This window comes from Triturus cristatus, chromosome 3_2, assembly GCF_964204655.1.
Source record: "Triturus cristatus chromosome 3_2, aTriCri1.1, whole genome shotgun sequence".
Lineage (NCBI taxonomy): Eukaryota > Metazoa > Chordata > Amphibia > Caudata > Salamandridae > Triturus > Triturus cristatus.
Genome location: NC_140584.1, coordinates 176,001,644 through 176,026,794, shown reverse-complemented (window position 1 = coordinate 176,026,794; position 25,151 = coordinate 176,001,644). Strand labels below are relative to the sequence as shown.

The 25,151-nt window shown below is 45.4% G+C and overlaps 1 protein-coding gene across 1 annotated transcript in view; it reads right to left on the bottom strand.

Moving 5' to 3' along the window:
- Positions 1-25,151, bottom strand: part of DPP10 (dipeptidyl peptidase like 10) — a 1,675,128-nt gene that overhangs the window by 1,140,962 nt on the left and 509,015 nt on the right. Inside the window, exon 3 of the mRNA XM_085647459.1 lies at positions 1,802-1,897. Within this exon, the coding sequence (XP_085503585.1) occupies positions 1,802-1,897 (96 nt within the window). The remainder of the gene's footprint in view (positions 1-1,801; positions 1,898-25,151) is intronic.

Below are 25,151 nucleotides of genomic sequence, written 5' to 3'. Positions count from 1 at the left end.
TAACAATGCGGTGAGAGTTAGCTTTACTAATAATAATTCATTAATAACCAAACAAACCCTTTTTAGCAACATTAGGATAATGAAAGGCTGGGAAAAAGCATATCTTTCTAACCTGAATCATGCAGTTTGCATGCAACTTTTTGATAGCAGTTCTCAGTTCACTGTGCTATATTACAATTGCAACTTATGATCAGCAAGTAACAAAAGAATCTCTACGACAAAAGTAGTAACTCACTGAGCTATCCCCATGTAATACTGTTCTGTGATCTGCATGGCACATGTTCATTGCTGCAGGAAAGTTAACCCTCTGCACTAATTTATATGAGCCAAAACTGCCACTAGGCAAATTCCCATCCTTCTCCAGGGGAACATTATTCACCAGTGTTATTTTTACATTTTTATTGTGCCTGAAAACTGCTGGATATAAAAGGAAGTCTGCAGCTGGAGTTTTTTAACCCAAACAATTTGTAAAGCCCAATGCCTCTCAGCTAAGGGATAAACTGGCACCCAGGGACAAAACTAGCCCCTACACTTTCAGCCTCTAAGGGGAACACTTGATGTCTGGTACGACCAGTCCTGCCTTAAAGACAACATGCTGCTCTGCATTGCAATAAATGAAAATCAGAGCAGCCTCAATGAAGAGGGCTTCAATGCACCATATATACTAAGATATGGCACATTCCTGTTTTGTTACTGCGCTAGTGCACTATGTGCTGTGCTAGTGACAAGGAAGGCACCCCTGTGGAATGTTGCAACAGTGACTAAGTTGCAGGTACAACTGTTTTTGTGAAGGGAGGGACACTCTGCATTCTGAAAGAGAAAACAACGAGGAGAGATCAAGATATTTCTTCTTGTTGTGTCTCTATTGGAAAGGCATGCAATTTTCAGGCTCCTTTAGTAAATCTTAGTAAATCTGAAAAAGGTGGAAAAACACATGGGTTTCTGCATTGGAACACCCACTCTCCACCCATGTAATGCCTTTCCGTTGCAGGGTAATGCAGGGCAGTAGCTTGCATTGCCTTGCCTTACTCTGGCTTTACCAAGCAACGCAGTGCCACGCAAGGTGGCTTTGCGTGGCTTGGTAAATCTGACTTAACCTCTTCGGTGCCCATGACGAGCTGGACTCGTCATGGGCCGCGGTTGCACTGTGCTCATGACGAGTCCAGCTCGTCATAAACCCCGCCCGCTAATGTAACGGCCGGCACAGGGCGGGGAATGGGGCAGGCACTGAAGGGGTTAAGGATTGCATTGCCCTTGCGTCACCTGTGTGATGCAAGGGGAACACAATCCTTTACTAAATCTGGATTTAGTGTTCTACTTCATGTTTATAATGTCAAGTATTTGCTAAACAAATCTAGCCTTCAAAGATACTTAATTGTTAATGGAAAGAAAATACCAGCAGCAGGAAAGGAGCTAGAAGTAATGGTGTCCCAGTGTATTTTGGATATATTGGAAACTAATGAATGGGCCAATACACAATTAAATGAATAGATGGATAACTTGCTTGACAAATCAAATAGTTATACAATCCGGGAGATTTAAGTGGGAAAACCATGAAGAAGGAGAAAGACAAGAGAAACAACAAATGACAAAGAAAGAAGTGAGAATTGAGTAGCGAAAGAAAAAAGCACAAAGCCACTTCAAGCCAATTATTACCAGCATTACAACTGTTGTTATATTGTTGGTGATCCCGTGGGCATAATTCGAAATAGGTGAACACAATTGTCATAAGAGGATTTGCATTGTCTGTATTATGTACAAATGGCAAATTATCACAGTACTAAAGCAGCATGTCACTTACCACTGATCCATCTAGCCTCAGGATTGTGAACAAAGAATTCTTTTTTGAAAAGATCTTCCAAAGTCAACCTGGTTTCAGATGAGTTTGTGACCTCATCTGTAAAAAATAGAAGAATATTTAAAGTCAAGTCAAGTCAAAGTAAGCTTTATCCGAAAACACATTGTGTATCATAAACGCTGCTTAAAAATAATCTCTAGTTTAAAAATATCTCATTAAAATAGAAAAACAGGTCGCTAAAATGAGAAAGTAAAAACACAATGAATAAAAACAGGCGTAATCCTCCCCAGCAGACAGTAGAATTCCTACAGCTGCTTCCTAAGTCTTATCACAGCAGATTGATATTGTGACAATACAACACATATGTACAGACTTTGAATCATTTGCAGATAAGTAAAAGGTAGGTGACATTAGACAAATCCAAGTTGTTTTAAAAACGGCTTAATAAAACATTTCCGCAACTCTGCAGAAAAAAAAGCAAAAAAACTGAATATGTAGACTGCTTTGCTATGAAACATTGTCACATGGGCATAGCGGGATATCAGAGGCCCAATTATTAGTATTTGGAAAAGTTGTTAATTGATTAAAAATATCCAGCCGGAACCTAGTCAGAACAAATTTGTCCCGCCGGTTAATTATGTTAGCTAGGTAAGGTTGCATATCATAACTTGTCAAAATTAGCAGTTTTTTCCACACAGAGGGTGTGGAAAAAATCCTTTAGTAAGGGGAAACATTTTAATTGTAGGGCTTTTATTTGCATACTGCTATTAAGCTCCAGGTGGTCAAAAAAATTGGAGTGGCCTATGTCGACCAGAAAGTCACGCATGTATCTGAGTCAAGGGATTTTCAATGCAGACACAAATCTTGAACAGTCCTCTATTATAGAGCGATTAAGCATAGTATGTTCCGAGGACTAGATTTTATGCTAGAGTAAAACTGGCTGGACCTCAATCATATCGGTCAGGTATGCGACTCCCAATTCGGAGTGACACACGTAGGTAGAACTACTTTTTGGGAGTGCGAGAAGATTCCTCAAAAATGCATTTTCTGCCTGCTGTCGTAGTTCAACATTAACCTAACCCCAAAGCTCAGACCCGTATGTGGCAATCGGGCTACATTTAGTGTTAAAAACGTGCAACATTTCCCTCATATGCTTTATGCTGAATTTCCTGGCAAAGTCCAGCAGATCTGTGGTACTTTCAGCAAATGGGAGCCTCCTTGATTTAATTGTATTAGACCAGCTCCCATCTTCACTGAATAAAATACCTCGATAGGAAAATGTAGGTGTAAAAAGTGTCTTTGAGCCCTCTCTAAAAATTTCTCTACAGTGTGAAGGCCTGTTCCTGAGCTTCATAATGAAAGATTCACTAATATTTATTTTTAAACCAAGACCCTGCATGAACTTGACAAATTCATCTAGTGCTCGCTGTAAACCTAGTGGGGTATGGGCCATTTTCACTGCGTCATCGGCATGTAACAATGCAGGGATTGGGCGTTGTCCTATTTGGGCTAGATCAGTGAATATTCAATTAAGTATTGTAAAAAAGTAAGAAGCAGAGCTCCCTAAATAGCAACAGGTTGTTTGTAAAATGTACAGAAGCATTCCCAACTCCTTTTGAATGGAACAATGAAATAATTATTGTGAATTTTGCTACTTAATTACATTAAACTACTTCTTTCTTTGTTTTTGAACTCCTCATACTTAATGCTTCTCAATTACGTTTGCACATTAGTTTCCTTTACTTTATTATCACACTTAGGGCCTGGTTCAGACGGATGGGTTACTCTTTCGCACACATAATGGATATCTCGAGCTACTTTTCGCAAGTGCCTTATATCCTATAGCACTTGTAATAAGGTGAACGGGACATCCTTCATGGTTATGACAAACTAACCTATCCTCTAAGCTCTAAATTAGGCCCTTAGACCTCTCTATCTATTAATTGTGTTCTGTGCCTTATCGGTCCAGAATCCCACAACTCATTATTGGTATTCCTCCCCTCATGTTTGTGTTTCGATCTATCCCTCATTCACCCTTACACAGAAAGTCTACCTTCCTCCACTAATTCATTCATGTTGATTTTTTCTCATTTCCACATGTCGAATTACTCCCTGGCTAACACCACTCCCCATATGCCAGCATCTTCATCAAGACTATTTCTATATGAGCTATACATTCAACTCCCTGCCTCCCTCTGGAAATCTATCATGTGCACATGTTCAGTGGCATTCATAGCTAGGTGTATGTCGCTTGTGATCTTATGAATATTGGCATCCAATGGGACAGTTTCCTTTCATATTATATCCAAGACAGCTAAAGCTACCGCGCTCCCAATGAATGCACTCAAATGTTTTTGCATGATTCATCAGTGGCAGCTATTGCAATGGAAAACACCAAATACTTCACTTAGTAATTGCAGAGGGTGCATGCATTTAATATACTTTCTGCATTTAATTATTATTTTTTTTTTATTTTTTTTTATTTTAAGCAATTTATTGAGCGCGCAAATACCCTGAGGTGTCTCGGCGCTTTAAGGACTAGCTTAATCAGGCAGAAAGGAGAGGAGGGAGAGGAGGTAACCGTGGTTGTATTAAGCAAAGAGCTTTGGTAATATCACTTCTCTTCATGATAAGTACACGCCCATTCGCATCACCGAAAAACATGCAGAAACTCCACTTACTCGTGTTATTCATTATTTAATTCTAAACTTGCTGTAATATGAGAACATGTGGTGGTAATGAAAATGGATGTTATTGTGTTTCTTTCGAAATGTAAATTGCTTCTTGACTGAAATGGTTTTCATCATATAATTTCTGTAATGTAATCGTTTAGCAAACCATGCATTGGTTCTCTGTTTTTTACCTAACATTCTAAAGTTGTCAAATAATTTATGAACTCCTGAAAGGTAACCAAGAAATGATTTCTACAAGTGATAATAGCTCTTCATGAATCACTTCTGTTTTATTGGTTTACTCACATGAGAGAAAAAAATACATAGCCATGCATCCTATACCCCGGAGACTGGCTCACAACTATAAGCCCAACAAACCCACCCTAAAGTACAACCACTCCGGCCCTCCAGGCCGCCATCCCCACGATAGTATATCCAGTTTGGTAGCGGCTGCTTTATCGTTCACGACGTGACCTGCTCTTAATTCAGCTCCCTCCACACTCTCGGGTGGAGAAGACACATGCAACAGTTTTTGGTATTTGAAGCAGGTCAGCTTGTTGAAGTCAAGTGATAATAATCATATTAAGAGCATCCAATCTGTGTTCTACCATTAGCATCACTCGCTCCATGCCCAAAATATGCCATATCCGGTGGAGTAATATGGGATCATATCTGAACCGTAAAGAGAGAGGTTTGCCTGATGTGCTTATCCAATTGTAGGGCCATATGTTTGCCCCTTAGGGACTTCAAAGGGTATGTGAGGGAATTTGTGCCTTGAAGACTGAATCTAAATCCCCAAGAAACTGTTGCCATAATTGAATTGATTTGTTGCAGTTCCATAGCACGTGCACCAGAGTGCCGGAGATGCCACAGACCCTGCAACACTCCTTTCTGTGCTCTATATGTATTCTAGCAGGTGTACAGCCAGTATGAAACAACCATAACAAGCTAGCCCGTCATGGAGGTCTAATGGAATTATAATTAAAATGACAATACACTTTTATTTTTTTTAAAGTCGCAATCTTGTGGTAGTCCCTTTAAAAAAAAAGATTTTTTTGCACCGGGAGGGGGGGGGGGGGGCTTTAGGACTGCCCCCTCACCCACAATACCAGAAGGCCAAGGATGCAGAGTGGCTGCCTGCAACATTTTTCTTCATGTTACAAGCAGCTAGTCAAAGCGTTGACTCCTACATCAGTGTGTTTCCTGTGTGCATGAATTGGCCCAAGGGAAAAAAAGCCCAGAACGCTCTATGTTTTAGAAATGGGCACAAGGGACTCTCGTGAGAATCCCTTGAACTCAACCTTCCAAATATACATAGATTTTTGATCTTCAATTCCCCAAAAACTACCAAACGGGTTTACAACAAACCACAAATGCATATTTTCTGGACCAACATTTAGCTTCCTGACAAATTGAAGGTAATTATGTTCAGCATTTTTGCGGTAGTGCTTCTTAAAAACGTATATGGAAAATGCATGTGGATTTACTGTTTTGGGACCCCCACTTTTATTTGGCCCCTGCTTGACGGATCACCCCGAAACGTTGCTGGCACAATCTAAACACACAAGTGAAGCATTTTGGAAAGTTTAGTGAACATTCATCAAACAGCTTCCATGTTATGACTCAGTCCCCATGTTGTAGAGGACAAATAAAAATAAGGAACAAGGGTACTGTGACCCCTTAGCCCTTGTGGTGGGGTCCTAAAGTAATGCCTACTGTGATCAAATTTACAAGAATCTTTTTTGGCACTGTGGCATTGCAGGACTTCCTCGAATGCCACCTGCTGAGGCTCATTTCCGCCCTATGTAATCGGGAAACTGGCACAGGGGTTCATAGTCCTAAAGGTAGGAGGGACACTCTACTGACTCTAGAAGAGGGGTGCAGGGAGAGGGGTTCCCCCATGGTTGAAGTCCTGGTGTGTGAGTGTGAAGACCGCCCAGAAGAGTGTGGGTTGAGTGACAGAGAAAGTCAGATACTGTCTTGCCAGTCTCAGGAGAGTGGTGTGGAGTACGTGTGCGAGGCACTGGATGGTGAGGTGAAGGATAGTTTGGTTAACACTGCTAGGGGCTGTGTGATCCAATTGTGGGAGAGCATATGGTAAGTCCCTGTTTTCCAGAGCTATGCCAACACCTGTTGGAGAGTGAGTTCTCTGACCCCAGGGAGCTCACATTGGAGGCAGACCTTTTGGTGGATTCCAGAGGGTCTGAAGAGGCATTGGGGAGTGATTCCAACAAGAGTTGCTTAGGTATCTTCCAGTCCTGTGTGATGGAGGAGATTCAGTGCAGCCCAGCTAGGTACCAATGTAGTGGGAGGGGTGAAGGGGCTCATGTCCTGTCTCAGAGGAGAAGGAATGAGTGTGGGTTCTGTCCCAAGGGTCCCAAAACCCAGTCTCAGGGCCTGGATGGTTTCTTAAGGGAACATCAGGTCGGGGCCTAGGCTGTACTTGTAGGCCATTTGAGGAGGATCTCCCAGTGTCTAGGGAACGTGGAGCCTCTGTAAGCAGAGCTCCAGTAGTTCTAGTGTCTGGCGGTGCCGCTCCAGTTGGGAGGGTGCAGAAGTCCAGATGGAGGGGTGAGAGGGGAAAAGAGTCCCCAGTGGAAGATCCATTGGGTCAGAGGCCAGCCAGAAGGGCTGAGTCGCCAATGATTGGCCATGGTGACGCCACTTCTGTCCTGGGGGATCTGCACGCACTGTCAGTTGGACAGGAGCTCGTGAGACTGTCACACAACACCTTAGTTATGTGTCACCCTCGTGATGTCCTGGTTCGCCGGGCATCTGACCAAAGGGTAGCACCCCAAGGTTGGGGAGGCCAGGTTCAGGTGTTGTCTGACCTGGGGGCAGCTGTAATCAGTGTCCTGAACAATGTAGCTTCTCGGGGTACCACTCCAGGTGGGAGGGTACAGCACTCTGGAAGGGGGTGCAGAGGGAGGGAGTCCTCGCCTCTGACCCCGGTTCAACTGGAGGGTTTAGACCCCAGGTTGAAGGGCCAGGTTCAGGGTGTCCCCCCTGACCTGGTAGCCCAGTTGCAGGATAGAACCCCTGAACTGATGGGTGAATTGTGCAGGACACCTGCTACAGGCACCCTGACAATTCTGGAAGGGGGGTACCACTCCAGGTGGGAGGGTACAGAGCCCCAAGGAGGAGGACCGGGTGTGGGAGAGGCCACCCCAGTATCTGGTCCAGCTGCCGGGTACAGGCCTAGGGCTGGTGGGTCAGTGTCAGGATGTCATACCTGACCTGACAGGAGGGAAAGTGGACAAAGGGTGCCAAGCACCTGGGGCTATTGCCCCCCGCTCTCTGACGCCACAGAGGTTTGAGAGCCCTGAGAGGCATAAGGCCTGGCTCTCATCCCTGACTACTGTCAGTGGCCACTGTGGCCTGCTGTCTGTCTGTTGGGACACGCTTGTGAGCAAGTTAAGGTTAGATGCTGCACAGGTGGTGTCCACAGTTGAGGAGAAGGGTTCCACATGGGTTAGCTTGATGGACCCTGAGAGTATGGACAGAGGAATTGAAATGGGTTCAGATTGGCGTAGAACTAGAATATGCCCCTGCTGTTGCAGGCCAGGTCCATGTTCTATCACCCAAAGCAGGGAAGCCCATCAAGGTAGTGATTGGTCTACCCTGCGTTTTGGCTGGAAGGGTGTCGTGTTGGACTTGGCCCTTTTTGCAGGGTCATCCCTGAACTTTTTGCCTTCCTCCTATATTTTTTCTGACCTGGTGTTGGCTGTTTTATGACTCTGGGCACCTTACCACTGCTGATCAGTGCTAAAGTGCATATGCTCTCCCTATTGTAAATTGATGTATGAATTTGTGATCCCATGATTGGTTGGTTTGGTTTACCTGTCAGACCCTAGTACAGTGCACCAGGAGTGCCCAGGGCTTGTAAATCCAAATGCTGTTGGTGAGCTTGCAGCACTGGTTGTGCCAACCACAGAAGCAGCCTGTAAAAGTGTGTCTAAGGTCTGCCATTGTAGAGCCTACGTGCCGTCTGGTACTGTCATGCTGACCCACTTGCCAGTCCCTAAACCTTCCCTTTTCTTCATATCAGACACCCTTATGGTAGGCCCAAGGGCAGGGTGCATTGTAAGGATAAGGTAGGACATGCCCTGGTGTGTGTGGCATGTTCTAATAGTGAATTACAGCCATTTCCGATTTTCACAATGCAAGGCTACCTGTTCTCCATAGGCCAGACTGGGCAGTTTAGATTATTACATTTTATAATCTTAACTGACTCAGGGAACATGGTAGAAATTCGAATTTAGTATTCCTGAACTCAGAATGATAAAATACATCTTTTAGTGAAATTGATTTTAACATTCTGTGTTTGAAAATACCACTTTTAGAAAGTAGGTATTTTCTTGCTTAACTGTCCAAGCCTGCCTCTGCTAGGTTGGGTATTGCTTGTCTGGAGTTTGAGTGACAGGGCTGGGGAATTCCAGGAGACAGGGTGAGGTAGCCCAGTGGTGAATAGAGAGATCTGCATCTAGATGGGAGGGAGGAGTTGAAACTGGGACCTGAATAGATCTGTGCCTTCCCTCCACAATCCTGTGGTGTGTCTGATGTCTCTGCCCTGCACTCTGAAAGGAAAGAAGGAGTCATGTAAACAAAGTGCTCCAGGACTGACCAGAACTGGTTTGGACTAGGCAAAGGCCCCTCTGCCCTCAAAGAACAAAGGATTTTGGGGTATAAGTAGTGGGACCCTGATCCCAAGAATTTAGATCACTTTTGGAACAAGAAGAAACCTTTACTGAGAAGCGGAACCTGAAGAAACTGAGGAGAGACTATCCCTAAGGTGAAGTACTGCTTGGGGGATTGGCCTGCAGTGGTTTGCCTGGCTGCCAAAGGAAGGAGAAGAGATTTTGTGTGCTTATTTCAACTTGTAAGGATCTCCAAGGACTTCAACCACCAGCTCCCCAAGAGTTCTTTGGAAGTGCCTGCTGCTGTTTTGGGCCTTCTGAGGGACTGCATGTCGCAAGGAGCTGGAAGCGCGACTTAAGAGGAAGAAGCGCTTCGCCGTCGCTGCTGCTGTCGTCGCATCTTGGATGTTGGCGCTGTAGCTGTCGTATTGCACCGCATCGAGAGAAGCGCCTCACAACGTCGAAGAAGCGTGTCGCCTTCGCAGCCGCTGGGGCTGTCGCATCACACCACGAGAAGTGTCTCACATCGAGGAAGAAGCATGTCGCTGCTGCTGCCGTCGCATCTTGAATGTCGCCGCTGTAGCTGTCGTATTGCACCGTATCAAGAAAAGCCGCGCATCCACGGAGAAGCGCGCCGCTGTCGGAGCTGCTGTCATCGCATCACGAACAAGGGTATTGCCGCTGCAGTTGTCACATCGAGCGGAAGCGTCTCGCAATGTCGGAGAAGAGTATCGCCGCCAAAGCCGTTGTCATCGCATCACTGGACAAGGGTGTCGCAGCTGCAGCTGACACATCGAGCCAAGATCTTTCGCAACATCGGAGAAGCGTGCCGCATCAGGAAGATCTTCACGTCTTTATTTCTTTGCACCAAACTTTCATCGCATCAACATCGTTGCAACACATTCGTTGCCCTGCGTGTCGCATCTAAAGGTACATTGACTTAAAGTGTCGCATTTAAGAACTAAAGAGAACTAAGCTAAATACTACCATTTTAAAGTAACAGTATTGTGGATTTTTGTTGTTTATGGTCTTGTGGTAAATCTATATAAAGAATACTTATTGTTGATATAAACTGGTGTAGTGTCCATCTGTAGTGTTGTCACTTGATTACTGTATGTGTTCACAAATGCTTTACACACTGCCTCTGAGGTAAGCCTGTCTGCTCATGCCAAGCTACCAAGGGGGTGAGCAGGGGTTATTTTAGGAGTGTACCCCTTTACCCTGACTAGAGGCAAGAGTCCCTATTTGTCACAAGTACCTACCTGTGCCAACAAGAGACCCCCAATTCTAACAAAGACCATGGGGGTTGACCAGCAATGGGGTATTGGATGCCCCTGGGTGGTGGGCTCAGTACCTGGCCAGCCAAGTACATTGTTGAACTGGAAACCAAGATCTCTAAGGGTATAAACTCTGAGAAAGAACTTAGCATACACTTATGGTAAACAATTTGTAAAAGTATAATTTAGATATCTTTCTCTTGTGTCTGTGATGTGTTCATGATACACCACCACTCATGGCCAATGCCATGAGCTGAATCACTTTGGGAGTTTTGGGTTTCTGTGATGGGTGATGTGTCTGATAACAAATTAAACCTATTTGCAACACTGCTCTGGAACGCATGTCTTTGTTCACCAGATTGCTATTGGGCTGTTTATTCCCAATATTGACAACAGTTTTACTCATTTGCTTTCAATCATTGTCATTGTGTTTAAGTGATCTCTGCATTTGATCAAATTACTTTCCTGGTCCCAGCATAACATTTAACAAATTCTGTCTACAGTTGCAATTTGTACATATTTACTAATGTTTCTTACATGGTTCTTTCCCTTTCTTTATAATTGTTCCGCAAACCTTTCACCTCACTTGAAATTACTCTTTTTTCTCTTAGTCTCACTGCTTATTTGCAAATTTAATTGGATGGTCAATGGTAGAAATTTATTTCTGAGACTAGGTATCTTTAGCAATTAGAAGTTTGGAAACACCAAACTTACTTGCATTTTATGTAGTTAGATGTGTGATGATTGAAGATGCCTTTAGTGTTCATATACAATATCGCCAAAAATGTGATTGCTGTTATCTGTGATGTTATCAATGATGTAATTCATGTTGTCATGTGAGGTAATATTCATTGTACCCAGATAGGTCACTTCCAGAAGACATTAGCATGCAACTGCAGGTGTTTTGATGATGTGTCTCGTTTCATTAGTGTCTCTTCAACATTCGATTTTGAAATCATTGGAAATATTTTATGCTGATAGATCAGAGTAGTAAAATAATGAGTTAATACAACCTTCAAACCATGCTAAGAAATATTCAATAAATATCATAGATTGAGTAGTAATGTTTTAACTAATGATTGGCACATCTGTGGTTTGAAAAATGTGCACACATGAGGATTGAAAGATTTGAAAAAAATGACACAGGGAAGCCCATCAAATTAAGGACTTGGCTTAGAATTGTATGGAGGCTGAACATTTCCCTTAAAAGCAGTGGATGTCCAGTCTACCATAGCGACATACACATTGACACACATACATTGGGCAGATAGGATATCCTTCAATTCCGGGTGGATGTACTGTCCTCCATACTTGAAGTGTAAAGACATTTGTAAACTCTAAACAGGGTGAATAGGAAACCCTCCATTTTGGGGGTATGCCTTGCATCCACTATACTCTAGATAAGGCTCTTTCCTTGAAGGCCACGTCTACTACATCCAAGTTGTACATAGGTTAACAGTAATTATATAGAGGCCACACTAGGCATCGCCTAGAGCAAGTGCACATAGTGTACGGCCTGTGGTTGTGTAATGTGAGCACTCTGCACAAAGTACACCCTGCAGCCATACACTATACATACTACACACAGTGTAGGACTTGTAGTTATATCAAACATGCACTATATCAGCACATGTCCTGTATACAGTACATAGAGGCACAATCTGAAAGCTTGTATAATGACAGAACACATGAGATGGACAGACACAATGTTGTTTAGACAGGATTTTGGAAAAGGTGACTTCACATTGCATAATACACAAAGGTTGTTGCCTTGGACTGTAGCCTTCCATAAGGAGCATATATGATGAACGGAGCCATTGCCCTATGTGCTGAATGTACCCTTGCACAGTAGTTCCAAGTCATATTCAGCATATGTTGTGGCCTGTGCGCATTCATACAGTATTGAGTTTCTGTCTATAGCATATGCATCTGCATCGTAGCTAGGACATGGGACCAGATTTACAAAGGGCTTGCAGTGCCATTGCATCACGCAAGTTGAGGCAAGGTAAATTAAGCCCTTTAGTAGTACTTACTAAGCTGCGTAAAGCCACCTTGCTTGGCCACCTTGCAAGGCTCTGCATGGCTTACTAAATCCTGAGTAACATAAATCGTTGCCTTGCATTACTTTGCATTGGAAAGGTAATTTCTTGGGTGGAGCGTGGGCCTTTTCATGAATTTACCCATGGAATTTAATGCAACTCCAGATTTAATGAGGTTTATAAACCTGGGATTGTATCAAAATGGTATACCTTCCCAACAGAGGTGTACCAAGGAGAAATAACTTAATTCTGACGCACAAGTGAAAAAGAGGAAAATGCAGCAAGGGATTGTTTATGTGAAGAAAGGTGTGCCTTCCTGCTATAAAACAATCTTGCCTGTAACGCAGGCACCCTTCCACCATGGCACGAGGGTGCCTGCATTGGCGCTAGTCAGCACTCAGGAAGAGAACAGGTCTGCAGTTATGCCCCATGTCAAGTACTGAGAGGATGTGACCAAACATCTATACGTACAGGTAGCAGCCTTAACTGTAGTTTGTTTTGAAAAATATCCCTGCAGAGAAGGACTAAATGCAAAATTTGGCTAATTTCCTTTTAAAGTCTACACCTGCCAGAGAGCTGGCATTTGTATTCCATATGTGTTGGAAAATGTCCATCTCTGAAGGGTCACCCCAAACGTTTTGCTTCCTCCTTCTCTTTTCCTTTCCTCGATTTTGCTGGCTTTTGCACCCTGAGCACTTTACCATTGCTAATCAGTGCTAAAGTGCTAAAGTGTATGTGCTCTATCCTTCTCCCTAAAACATGGTAATATTGTCTTATATCCAATTGGTATACTTGATTCACTTTTAAGACCCTAATAAAGTGCACTACGTGTGCCCTGGGCCTGTAAATGAAATGCCACTATTTGTCACCCACATAAATAGCCCCTTAACCATGCCTAGCATTGCAGGGCCTGTGTGTGCAATTTACTACCACTTCGACTTGGCATTTAAAACTACTTGCCAATCCTTAACCGCCACTTTCATTGAATCCTAAGGAAGGTCCTTGGTGACCCAAAGGGCAAAGTGGTATGTAAGTACAGGGTACACCATGTACTTTTATGTTTACACATCTTGGTAGTGACAAACAGCCTATTTCATTTTTCACTGCAATCAGGCCTACTCCTCTCATATGCTAGCATTGGGAATTCCTTAATACACTTTTAAGCTGTAATTCCTGATCAGAGAGGAGTAGCTTTTTCATGTTTTCTTTGTTTAGAATGGTTTTGATAAATCATTTTTACGGGTGAAGTTAGATGAAACATTACTGTTTTAGAAATGCCACTTTTAGAAAGTGAACATTTCTATGCTCTTAGCTCTTTGGTGTGTGCCTTACAGCCTTGGTTGGGTCACAGCTACAATTTGTGCATTCCCTCTAGACAGCCACAAACACAGAAAAGTGAGGCACATCTGCATTCTGAGCACTCATCTCCATTCATCTGCATTCTGGTGGGTCTTCCTGGGCAGGGAGGGACTACACTTACACTTCAATCAGTAGTGTCCTGTCCACACACAAACCACTGAGTTACCCCCAATGGTTAGCCTGGGAGACTGGAGTAGGCTGAAATGGATGTGTACAATTCAGAGGCCAGCCTTTGATGTCACCTCCACTTCAAAGGCACTTTTGGGTTTCAGCACCGGGTCCCTGACCCACACAAATCGGATACTTCTGGATCTTGACCTGAACCTCTTTTAGGAGGACTGCTGTGCTGCTTAAAGGACTCAACTAGACTGCTTTTCTGGAAGGACTTCTTTCCAGCTTGTTGCCCTGCTGCCTGCTGGTCACTGATTCTGCTAAAGGAGAGTTGGACTCTGTCTTCCCTCCAAGTGATCTCCAAGGGCATGTTGGCTTGCCTCTAGTTTTTTGAAGTCTCAGGGACACAAAAGACTACCTGCAATCCTACTTGTGAGCTAGAATCTGCCTTCTGTGAGTCCTACCCTTGCCTGAGGTGACCCCTCCAAGTTCTGGGCCACAGAAGTGGGTTCTGCAGCTGCTTTACTACAAAATCAATGCATTGTCACCGCTATGCCAATCAGAACCCGACGCAGTGCCCTTTGACATCAACACAGTTCACACAGAGACAGTCCTGCAATGAGACTCTGGATCTGACTGCGAGGGTCAACTTCAGTGCATTGACCCAACTGCAAGGTTCGATGATGATGCGACACAGATCCGAGGTCCCGACTACAAGGCTTGAATGCGAAGCATTGACCTGTCTGCATGAGTTGGAACTGATGCATTGCCCTCACTCTGTGAAAAAAGATTGATGCATTTCATTACTTCCAACCAGGAATGGTACTTTGTTTACCCAATACTGTGTGGGTTCTGTAGCCGGCCTATGCTTTCATGAGGTCAGCCTGAACTTTGACTTTGACCCAGTCCAGTGCAACCTATAGTAACCATTTTAGTGCCACTTGCTTCTAAGAGTTTTTCTGCATTTATTTCTTAAAAATAAATGATCTCAACTTTTACACTTTTGAGTTTTATCGTTTTGATTTTATTTTACTCAGATAAATAGTCTCTATTTTTCGAAACTGTTGTGGAGTCTTATTGTGATATACTTACTGTGTTGTTGTATGAATTATTACACAAATATTTTACAGATTGCATTCTAAGTTAAGCCTACCTGCTCTGTGCCTAGCTACTAGATGGTGATGCTATAGATTCTAATTACCGGTGTACTTGGCCAGGGATGCTTCAGAGCAAGAATGATTGATGACGGCTGGTGCACCATCTCATGTCATCACTTATTTTACTCTAGGAGAAAGACCCCACTATTAGGTGTCCAATTCCAGGAATAACACAACTAATCTCTACTCCATGCACTAAGAGTTTTCTTGCAGAGCATGGAGGACATGCTATTAGTTTTATGACCAGGACCACCTTGTATATTTTGCAATCACAAACAGACAGGACACCATTTTCACTAGTATCAGATATATAGACAGGGTGCTCCACACTGAGGAAATGCAAGGAAACTTTGCTTGAGATTTACAAATGTATAGCGCAATGCAGCTCAGCAATCAAAGTTGGTGCACTGTGTTGTGCTTGTGCAGTGCTATATCTACTAAGATGTTGCAAGGCTGCTCTCTCTCCCAGTGATGGCTCTCGTTTAGGCTGCCTAGCGCCCCGCACAAACCTTTGCTGAATATTACAAAGGTGTGTGCATGATGTCTATCATAAGTGTTGTCCTCAATCGGTACCCTTCCAGGACTAACAAAAATGAATAGACATGCTTGAAATCAGTTTCTACATTGATTGTATGCTGTACAATACAAATTGTTAGGTGAAATTAAAACATTTCACCTTGTTAGCGCTGCTACAAGGAGGCATTTCTTGGCAGTAAAGTCCTGAATGCCATTGTTAGTAGATGTGGCTTTGTGTAAAAAAAAGTGGGTGTTATGGTGTGAATGTCCATGTAAAACTCATAGGATGCCCCCCAACTCAAAGTAGGGTGAAGTACTATTAGTGCTACTTTTAGGGCTATTTTCCAGCACAAATGCAGCTCTGTCCTGGAAAATTAATACATTACCATGAATTTACACCAGTTTGCATCACTTTTCATGACTTTGCACCACAGGAACCTGTTCATAAATCTGACCTTTTATGTCATGGGTGAAACTTGACTAATGCAGAACTACTGAGCTTTGAACAAGTACCAGCATCTTTACTATACACATTGGTTGAACATGCCATATTGATAAAAGACCATTTCTTCGTATAATATAGGATCACCGCAGAAGTTATCTCAGCTGCAACAAGATAAAGGTTTGAGATATAGAACTAGTTATGAGGTTGACCATCACACGTTCATTTGAGGGGGAGGATATGTCACTATCATTGTGAAACTAATAATACTTTAATAAATAAAAAACAAACAAACCCTTCATAAAAATCAATAAAATGTAGAACAAGTTCATAATTAAACTATTTTATATAAACAGAGAGACCATGGAGTATCAAAGCTGATAAAGGTACACCTTAAGATGAAGAAATAGAGCATGTCTTTAAAGAGACTGAAATGCAAACAGAGAAAGGTTTGCTCATAACAAGTACTGATTCAAAAAAAGGTTTGAAAAAATTAAAATAGGACTAACAGGGAGTAGACACATGTAGCGGTGCATAAGAATTGTTCTGCGGAGGAGGAGCCTAGCGCGCAACCAAGATGGACGCGTAGGCACAGGGCTCCCTAGACCCTTGCCGCTCCTCGCAACTTATCCTGACATTATCCTGGATTTGTGGACGGATTCTGGAAGATGAACCTTGGCTGAATCCATAACTCTTTTCAGAACGTAAATCGGACCTGGGAGACCTGAAATACAGCGTCTTGCATTTTGGAGGCCCACCTGGAAGCTGTGCCCGGTGCTTTGGTGAACTGTGGGGCCGGGGCGTAGTTGAACAACAACGGCATCGGAGCCTTGCCAATGACCGCGCCCCCACTTTCAGTTTCGCTTTTTCACTTCTGCATGGCCTGATCGAGGAGCTACTCCGCGCGGCTGGGGCGTCCTCCGGCCTTTGTACTGGACTGATTTGTGCCTTTTTCTCCACTCTTCCGAGCTGGCTCTCGGACAGTCTGAGTCTGATCTGCTGGCACCCCTTTGCTATCGGTCCTGGCGGACCCCTCCGGTGAGCATCGCTCAACATGGCGGGCAAGGGGGATGCTGAGAAACGGAGGACCAAGACATCCCACCGTGGGGGACCAGTCCAGAGTAACATCATGGATCGTTATACCCAGGGCAAAGGATCCCCCGGGCCAGCAAGTGCCGCCGTGGAGGACTCTGGTGGTGGCCCGTCCGTGCCCACGGAATTGTCGCTGCAAGACGTTATGGGTGCCATCAACGGCATAAGGGAGACCATCGCCCGGCAGTACGAGGCTCTGGCCCGTAAAATTGACACGGTTGCCATTGATGTTACGTTAATTCGGGCGGATCTCTCTAAGACTAACAAGAGGGTTCGATCGCTGGACTTGAGGACATCCACTCTTGTTACGGATGTATCAGACCTCCAGGAAACTCTTGGCGATCTAAAGTCGGCAAACGACACGATGTCCCGGCGGCTGGAGGATTTCGAAGGTCGGGCACGACGCAATAATATCCGTGTCATAGGTGTACCGGAGACTCTCGACAATCGTCCGGTGGACCTCATGGTCGAAGATCTCGTCCTCAATCACCTTGCTCCTTCAGGCCTGAGCAAGTTCTTCGCTGTGGAGCGTGCCCATCGTGTCCCGGGCGGTAGGCCTCGACCAGGAGCTCCCCCGAGGCCTATTATTGCAAAACTTTTTCATTACAGAGACCGGGATGCGATCCTGCAGGCCTCGAGGGTGCACGGCCCAGTTAACTATGAGAATGCCTCCATTAACTTCTTTCCGGACTTCACCCAACTCGTTCAGAAACAGAGAATGGGCTTTCAGGGGGTGAAGCGCCGTCTTCGAGATCTGGAACTTAAATACTGTATGCTTTTGCCTGCCAGGCTTCGTGTGGAATATGAAGATCGGACTATCTTTTTTGAATGCCCTGACACTGTGAGTGACTGGTTAGACTCCCTGCCGGACCGGGGCGGACAATCTGGGCGTACTGGCGGTGCTGAGGGCGGAGGGCCTCCGCAGGAATGATTCTTGGTCCTCTACTTTGACATTTCCTTCTGCGCCCAGCCAGGTTCTACTTCAATTGTATATTTTGTCTATTAATGTTCTGTTTGGATGCGGGCGGGGACGGGTCCCTTTCCTCCTCTAGGGTCTTTTTGTAGCATGGGATTAGGGCGACAGGCACACTGCAAGTTGGGGGGGGCTGTATAGTCCGCAGGGGTGCAGGGTGGGGGGAGTTGCAATGGTGTGGGAGTGGGAGGGGGACAGTGGTTGTTGGGTTGTGTGTTTTTTCTTTTCAAGGCGGTGTGTTTGTTTCCTTTCAGTTTTAGGTGTCTGGCTGCGTGCCCGGGGACTCCAGCTTCTTGTGTTGGGATGGGGGGGGACGGGTTGAAACTTATGTCTTGGAACGTCAACGGATTGGGGGACCGTATCAAACGTGGGGTTGTGTTGCAATATTTGCGCCGATTGGCCCCTGATGTGGTATTTCTTCAAGAGACGCACTTGGTGGGCAATGTATGTCATGCCATGAACAGGGGGGGCTACCGACTGGTTGCACATTCTGGCTTCACCACTGGATCCAGAGGGGTGGGCATCTTGCTGCGATCTTCCCTCCCGATTGAGATTGACAAAGTTACTCTTGATGATAGAGGGCGCTATGCGTCCTTGACTGGACGGTGGGAGGGTCAGACTCTTTCATTGGTCTCGGTCTATGTTCCCCCGGGCCTCCAGACCTCCACTTTCTCTGATGTGGGTCGTATGTTACTTGAACTTCCTGATAGTCTCTTGCTTGTGGGTGGGGATTTTAATTCCGTGATTTCTGGCGAGTTGGATCGTTACCCTCCCAGAGCCCTCTCTGCCGCCCAGGCGTGGCTCGGCGGGTTCTTGGACACTTTTGGCCTAGTGGACTGCTGGAGGTTGATACATCCGACACGGAGTCAGTACACATTCCACTCCGGGGCTCACGGGAGTCTCTCCAGACTAGATTATTTTCTTATGCCAGCGGCCCAGACCACCCGGGTCCGGGAGGTTAAGCACCTGGCCCGGGGCATTTCCGATCATTCCCCATTGTGGCTCCTCTTCGATACCGGGATGCGATCCGCTGGGCGGATCGCCCCCATTAACCCCTGGTACCTGCGTGACCCCCAGATCCGCAAGGGTCTCATTAAGTCGCTTGATCAGTATTTTCTTGAGAATGAGGGGTCCGTCTTGTCCTCAGTGTCCTTGTGGGAGGCTTTCAAAACGGTTCTCCGAGGACACGCCCTATCCCTGATCGTGGAGGCCAAGAAAGCTAAGAACGGGGAGGTGGTTACGTTGGAGGCTGAGATATCGGGGTTGGAGGCTGCCTTGGAGACGGCTGTCACTCAGGACGGGCTCCACGCCCTCAGCCTGAAGCAATTCGAATATAAGTCCCTTGTTACGGATGCTGCTCGGACAATGTATAGGGAACAGCAGGGTAGGCTGTATGATGCTGGGGATAAGGCGGGTAAATTGATTGCTTGGCTTGATAAGAAGGATAGAGTGAATCGAGTGGTCCCCGTGCTTCAGACGTCGGAGGGAGTGAGTGTGACTGACCCTGGTGAGATTGTGGAGTGTTTTGCTGATTACTTCCGTGCAGTGTACTCCCCGGTGTCTGATAGGGATGAGGCTGACTCCCGTCACTTGTTGAAGGATATTGCTTTGCCCTGCCTGTCGGTGGATGAGCGTGAGCAGTTAGATGCCCCGTTATCGGTCAACGAGATTGCTACTGCGATTCGTTCCCTTCGCTCAGGCAAGGCTATCGGCCCCAACGGACTCCCTATTGAACTTTACAAACTGCAACCGGATAAAATTGCGCCATTTCTCCGTCGTATGTTTTCGGAGTCGCTTGAACTTGGTTCTCTCCCTGCTGACCAACGTCTGGCCACTATAGTCGTGATTCCCAAGGACGGTAAGCCTCGGGACCGTTGCACCTCGTACAGGCCTATTTCTCTGTTGAACGCCGAGCCGAAAATCCTTGCCAAGGTTCTTGCTAATCGCCTGCTTACTGTTATCTGTGACCTGGTGCATCCGGACCAATCCGGTTTTATCCCGCACCGGAATATGGCCCTTAACTTGCGGCGCCTACATGGCGTACTTGCAAGGGCGGAATATCTTTCTGAGCCGGCCATCTTGGTTTCCTTGGACGCCACGATGGCCTTTGATACGATAGAATGGCCGTATCTTTGGGCCGCCCTGGCAAAGTTTGGATTCGGGGCGGGATTTATTAGTTGGGTTAAACTCTTATACGCTGCTCCGTTGGCTCAGGTTGTCGTTAATGGGAGGGTTTCCCGGCCCTTCGTTCTTGGGAGGGGCACTAGGCAGGGGTGTCCGTTGTCTCCCCTGCTCTTCGCTCTGGCTTTGGAATCGCTCGCTGCTTGGCTTCGTTGGGAACCGTCGATAAGAGGGATCCAGTGGGCCCCTGGCTTCGAGGATCGAGTTTCGTTGTACGCGGATGACATTCTTTTGTACCTCACCTCACCACGTCAGTCACTCAATGTGCTCTTTGACATCCTTACTTCCTTCGGCAAGAACTCTGGTTTGATTATTAACTGGTCCAAATCTTGTGTCTATGATATATCCGGTGGCTTTCCTCTCTTGCCTTCTCGTTTTCCCATTAAGGCGTCCCACTCCGGCTTTACGTACCTGGGGGTGTATGTCTCATTGGACCCGGCGGTCCGCTACGAGCATAATCTCCTCTCTCCACTTCGGAGATTGCGGTTAGACGTGGCCCGTTGGCGTAAGCTTCCCTTGTCTCCCCTCGGTCGTGCGACACTTTTTAAAAGGATGTCTCTTCCCCGATTCCTTTACGCACTTCAGAACTCCTTTGATATTATTCCGGCGGCCTACTTCCGGGAAGTGGAGAGTTTACAGAGGAGGCTTGTTTGGGACGGTCGTGCACGTATTGCTCTTGTAAAACTGACTCTCTCCTGGTATGACGGGGGCATTGCGCTCCCGGACATCAGGAGGTACTATTGGGCCTCCCAGCTATCTGCTATTAACCATGCAACGTACGCACCTGGTCCGAATCCGGCTTTCGAAATGGATAGATTTTTGTTGCCTGGCGGCAACTTTAACAAAGCGCTTTACTCTCGATCGGCTGGGAGGAACTTAACCGGTCCCACTAAGATTGCTGTGCGCGTGTGGAGGGCTGCGAATGTGGCCATGGGCTGGAATGAGCGCTTGACGGGTGCGACCCCTTTGTTTGCGTCTGAAAGCTTGGGAAGCCTCTGGACGACGAAGGGCTTTGAGCGTTGGGACACGATTGGCATCTGTAGAGTAGGTGATCTCTGGGTGAAGGGTGCGGTAAATCCTTTGCTGCGCTGCAGAGTGAGTACGAATTGAGTGAGAGGGAGTTCTTTCGGTACGTCCAGGTTCGGCACGCCTTGCTCTCGGCCTTCGGGGCTGGGACTGCAGTCCCTGTGTCTTCGCCACTCGAGGACCGCATACTCGACGGTCACTTGCCCGACAGTACTATTTCCCTTATCTATAAAAAACGAATAAACGTTCGGGCGGATCTCCTCGTTCGCCTTCGGGAGGCGTGGACCGGGGATGGTGTGGAACTGGACGATGAGGATTGGCAGTCTGCGCTGTCCTCCCCCAAGGAAGTGGCCATACCCGCGCGTCTCCGTCTTGTCCAGCTTAAAATTCTCCACCGTGTCCACGTGACGGGCCCTCGTTTAGTTTTGATGGGTTTTTCTGAAGACGGGCTCTGTAGGCGCGGCTGTGGGCTCAGCGCCACTTTTCTCCATGTTCTCTGGGAGTGCTGTGAGGTGGCGGAGTATTGGCGCCGGGTGCATGCTGTCATGGAATGCGTCACTGGGGTCGCTTTGTTGCCCGAGGCTCGCCGATGTTTGTTGAACGTGTGGGAGCCTAATGACTATAATGCGGCTCAGACTCGGTGGGCGGCCCTTGGGAACATGATTGCTAAGAGGGACATCGCACAGCGTTGGGGTTCCTGACGGCCTCCCACCGTGTCAGTATGGAAGGAGAACATGGATTGGTGCATGTGCAGAGAGAAGACTGTGTATGTATCTCGGGGTAAGCCGGGGGCGTGGGGTAAAATCTGGGGTCAGTGGAACGCGTACCAAGGGAACATCTGCACGCCCCCCCTCGTGGACACATCTGATGCTGCCTTGTCCCCCTGATCCTGAGGTTCCCGGACTATTACATTTTACCTGTAGACGGTTGTGGCTCTCCCGTCGCCCCCACCTCCCCCTTGCTCATCCTCATTGTCCACCTGAGGGTGGAGTATGTATTGTGTAGTTCCCCGGATGTGGTTAGACGCCCCTTTTTTGATGTTTTCCGCCTTGCTTTTATTTTTTTCTTTGTATGTATTTCTAAAATCTATGTATCCTGATAACCTCTGAGGTGCACTCAGTAATTTGTTAATTCGGCTGGGCCCCAGGGGGCCTGTTGCTGCCTTGATGTTGTTGACCATATATATATTTGCGGCCGGCCCTGGTGGTTGTAGACCCATGTTTGTATTGATTTTTATGTACAATAATAAAAATGTAAAAAAAAATTAAAAAAAAGAATTGTTCTGCAGAATGCACAGAAAAGGAATACTGTTATATTCCATGCTGTCTATGTAATGTTTTATTTCCCTGGCAACTAGCTCATGGCAACTACAAGCTTCTACTACTAGAATCCAGGCTGTTGGAATCTAGGAGAGAGAGGCAGGCATTGCTTCAGGAGGACGGCTGCTGGGGGTTCCTGCTCTTATACTTAATAAAGTTAGTTCTTCAACTTTAAGTGTGTTTCCCCTCTTTAAAAATGGCAACGAGGATGGAATGCACCCCATGAAGAAGAAGAGGTGGATAACTTAACTTGGAAATATTTTTTTATTGGATCCATATTGATCGGGACTGATTTGGCAAGTACTCCGCGTTCCAGCAGTACTGAAGACCCCCAGCAGCGTGCATGCCTGTACCTGAGAGATCACATCCAGCAGCTGTTGAATTACTTATACGGAAAATTCTAAGTAGTTAAACTCACTTTTCAACAGTTCATTGGGCCAGAGACTGTGAGCAAGAGTGAGCGAGAACGCCATTTGAATCATCACAGCGTCTCGCAAAGAATTTCCGGCGAGTTCTTGTTCTTCATCCTCGAGCCACCTTGCTTCTGTACTCTGCGTAGAGTGTTCTAATCTTCACGGAGCTGATGCAGCTCCACGTTGCTCGACCCCACGATTTCTGAGGTCACGTTGTACATGCCTCCATCTTGGTAGTAATTTTTTTTTTACACCTGCAATTTCCTCGCCCAGTATAGTTTTATTGGTGAAGTGCGGGAATATTTCCGTTAATGAGAAAGCCTTTCGGAAGATTATGGCTGAGGAGGAGAGCGTCGGACACGTTGTCATGGAAAGAATCGTTGGTGGCAATCACACCGCTTGTCACTAAACAGAAATTGGTTTCTGAGCAACAGAGGACATCAGTGATGGGCACACCGCCTGTTACCAGAGGGTAAATCTTGTAGATACTTATTTACTGCAAAGTATTCCAGGAGTGCTGTTTTCTGTCTTTAGGAATTGGTTATCAGTTATCTGGATTATAACTATATCAAACCAAGCTATTGTTTCTCCTCCCACATTTTTACAACAACCTGGTTCCACTTGTATGGACTGGAAGGATTGGAAGGAGTCCTTTTTTACATACCTGGAAGCAATTGAAGGCGATGTCTATGTTGCCAATAGAAAACTATCAATTTTGAAACATCATTTAGGTGTGGAGGGCAGGAAAGTATTAAAAACTCTTCCCAAACCTGCAGCTGGTGAAAGGAATGCAGATGAATCTGATGACGATGAAGATGTATACAAAATAGCCATGGCAATGTTGGAGGAGAACTATGTAAAGAAGTTAAGCATTGCTGTGGAGAGGCATAATGTTTTTTCCCGCTAACAGTTGCTGGGGGAAAGAATTTGAACAATACGTTGCAGCTTTGAGGAGATTAGCAACTACGTGCAGATTTAGAGATCTTAGAGATGAGATTATCAGGGATCGGTTAATAAATGCTATGAATAACAAGAAGGTTTAGGAAAAACTATTAGATTTAATGGACCCCACTTTAGATAAATCTATTGAAATAGCCAAAAAGCATAGAGAATACTTCACAGTATGTTAAGGAATTAACAAGTGTTTAACCTTCTGTTGAGTCCGATACATCTAAGGTATGTGATGTAAGTTTTAACCAAAAAAAGGTGGGGGAACAGAAGAAAACAGAAAAGAAAAAACAATTTACTAATGTGAAAAAGTTATGTTACAGATGAAGCAAAAGGCATACAGCTGATGTTGTTCATTGTCCTGCGTTAAAGAGTTTTAAATGCAAAAGAATTGGCCATTTTTCAAGAGTTTGCAAGGCTACTGATATGTCTCGTTCAAAACCTGTTATTTAAATGTGATTAGAGATGATTCCGTAAATAATTCTAGTGATAGTGACATTGAAGTATTGGTAATTAATGATGTCAATGATATGTGTGGAAACATTAGCGACGCATACAACAACAAAATCATACCAATGTGGGCTGATTCATGCTCCCCTCTTACTTTGATTGATTGACAGAACTGGGCGAACATAGGTTCTAAAGAACTACAAGTTGCAGATGTGAATACAGCGGGGTACTGTGGACAAAAACTACCTGTGCTTGGCTACTTTTCATCTAAAATTAAGTTTCAGAATAGGGAGGCTGTGGCTAAAATATATGCAGTTGAAAAAGGAAAATCCTTACATGGATGGAGAGATCAAAAAGCTTTAAACATTATACTCAATCCTAACCACCCTTCACTAGTACTTCTTACTGAATCACAAGATGATAATGATAACGAAAGGGTATCCAGGTTCCCGAATCTCTTTAAAAAAGAATTAGGTTGTCTGAAGAAGTTCAGACATTGTGTAATTCTCAAGAAAGGGATCACTCCCAAGGTACACAAGGTGCGAAACGTACCTTTAGAGTTGAGGAGACCCCTCAAGGAAGAGTTAAATAGATTATGCAAGGAATGCATCATCGAACCAATAGAGGCATCAGAATGGTTGAGTCCGATTTTAATCGCACGCAAACCCAATGGCAGAGACTTGAATGAATGTATATGGGTAGACCGTTATCCCTTGCCTCATATCAATGAAATGTTGGCTA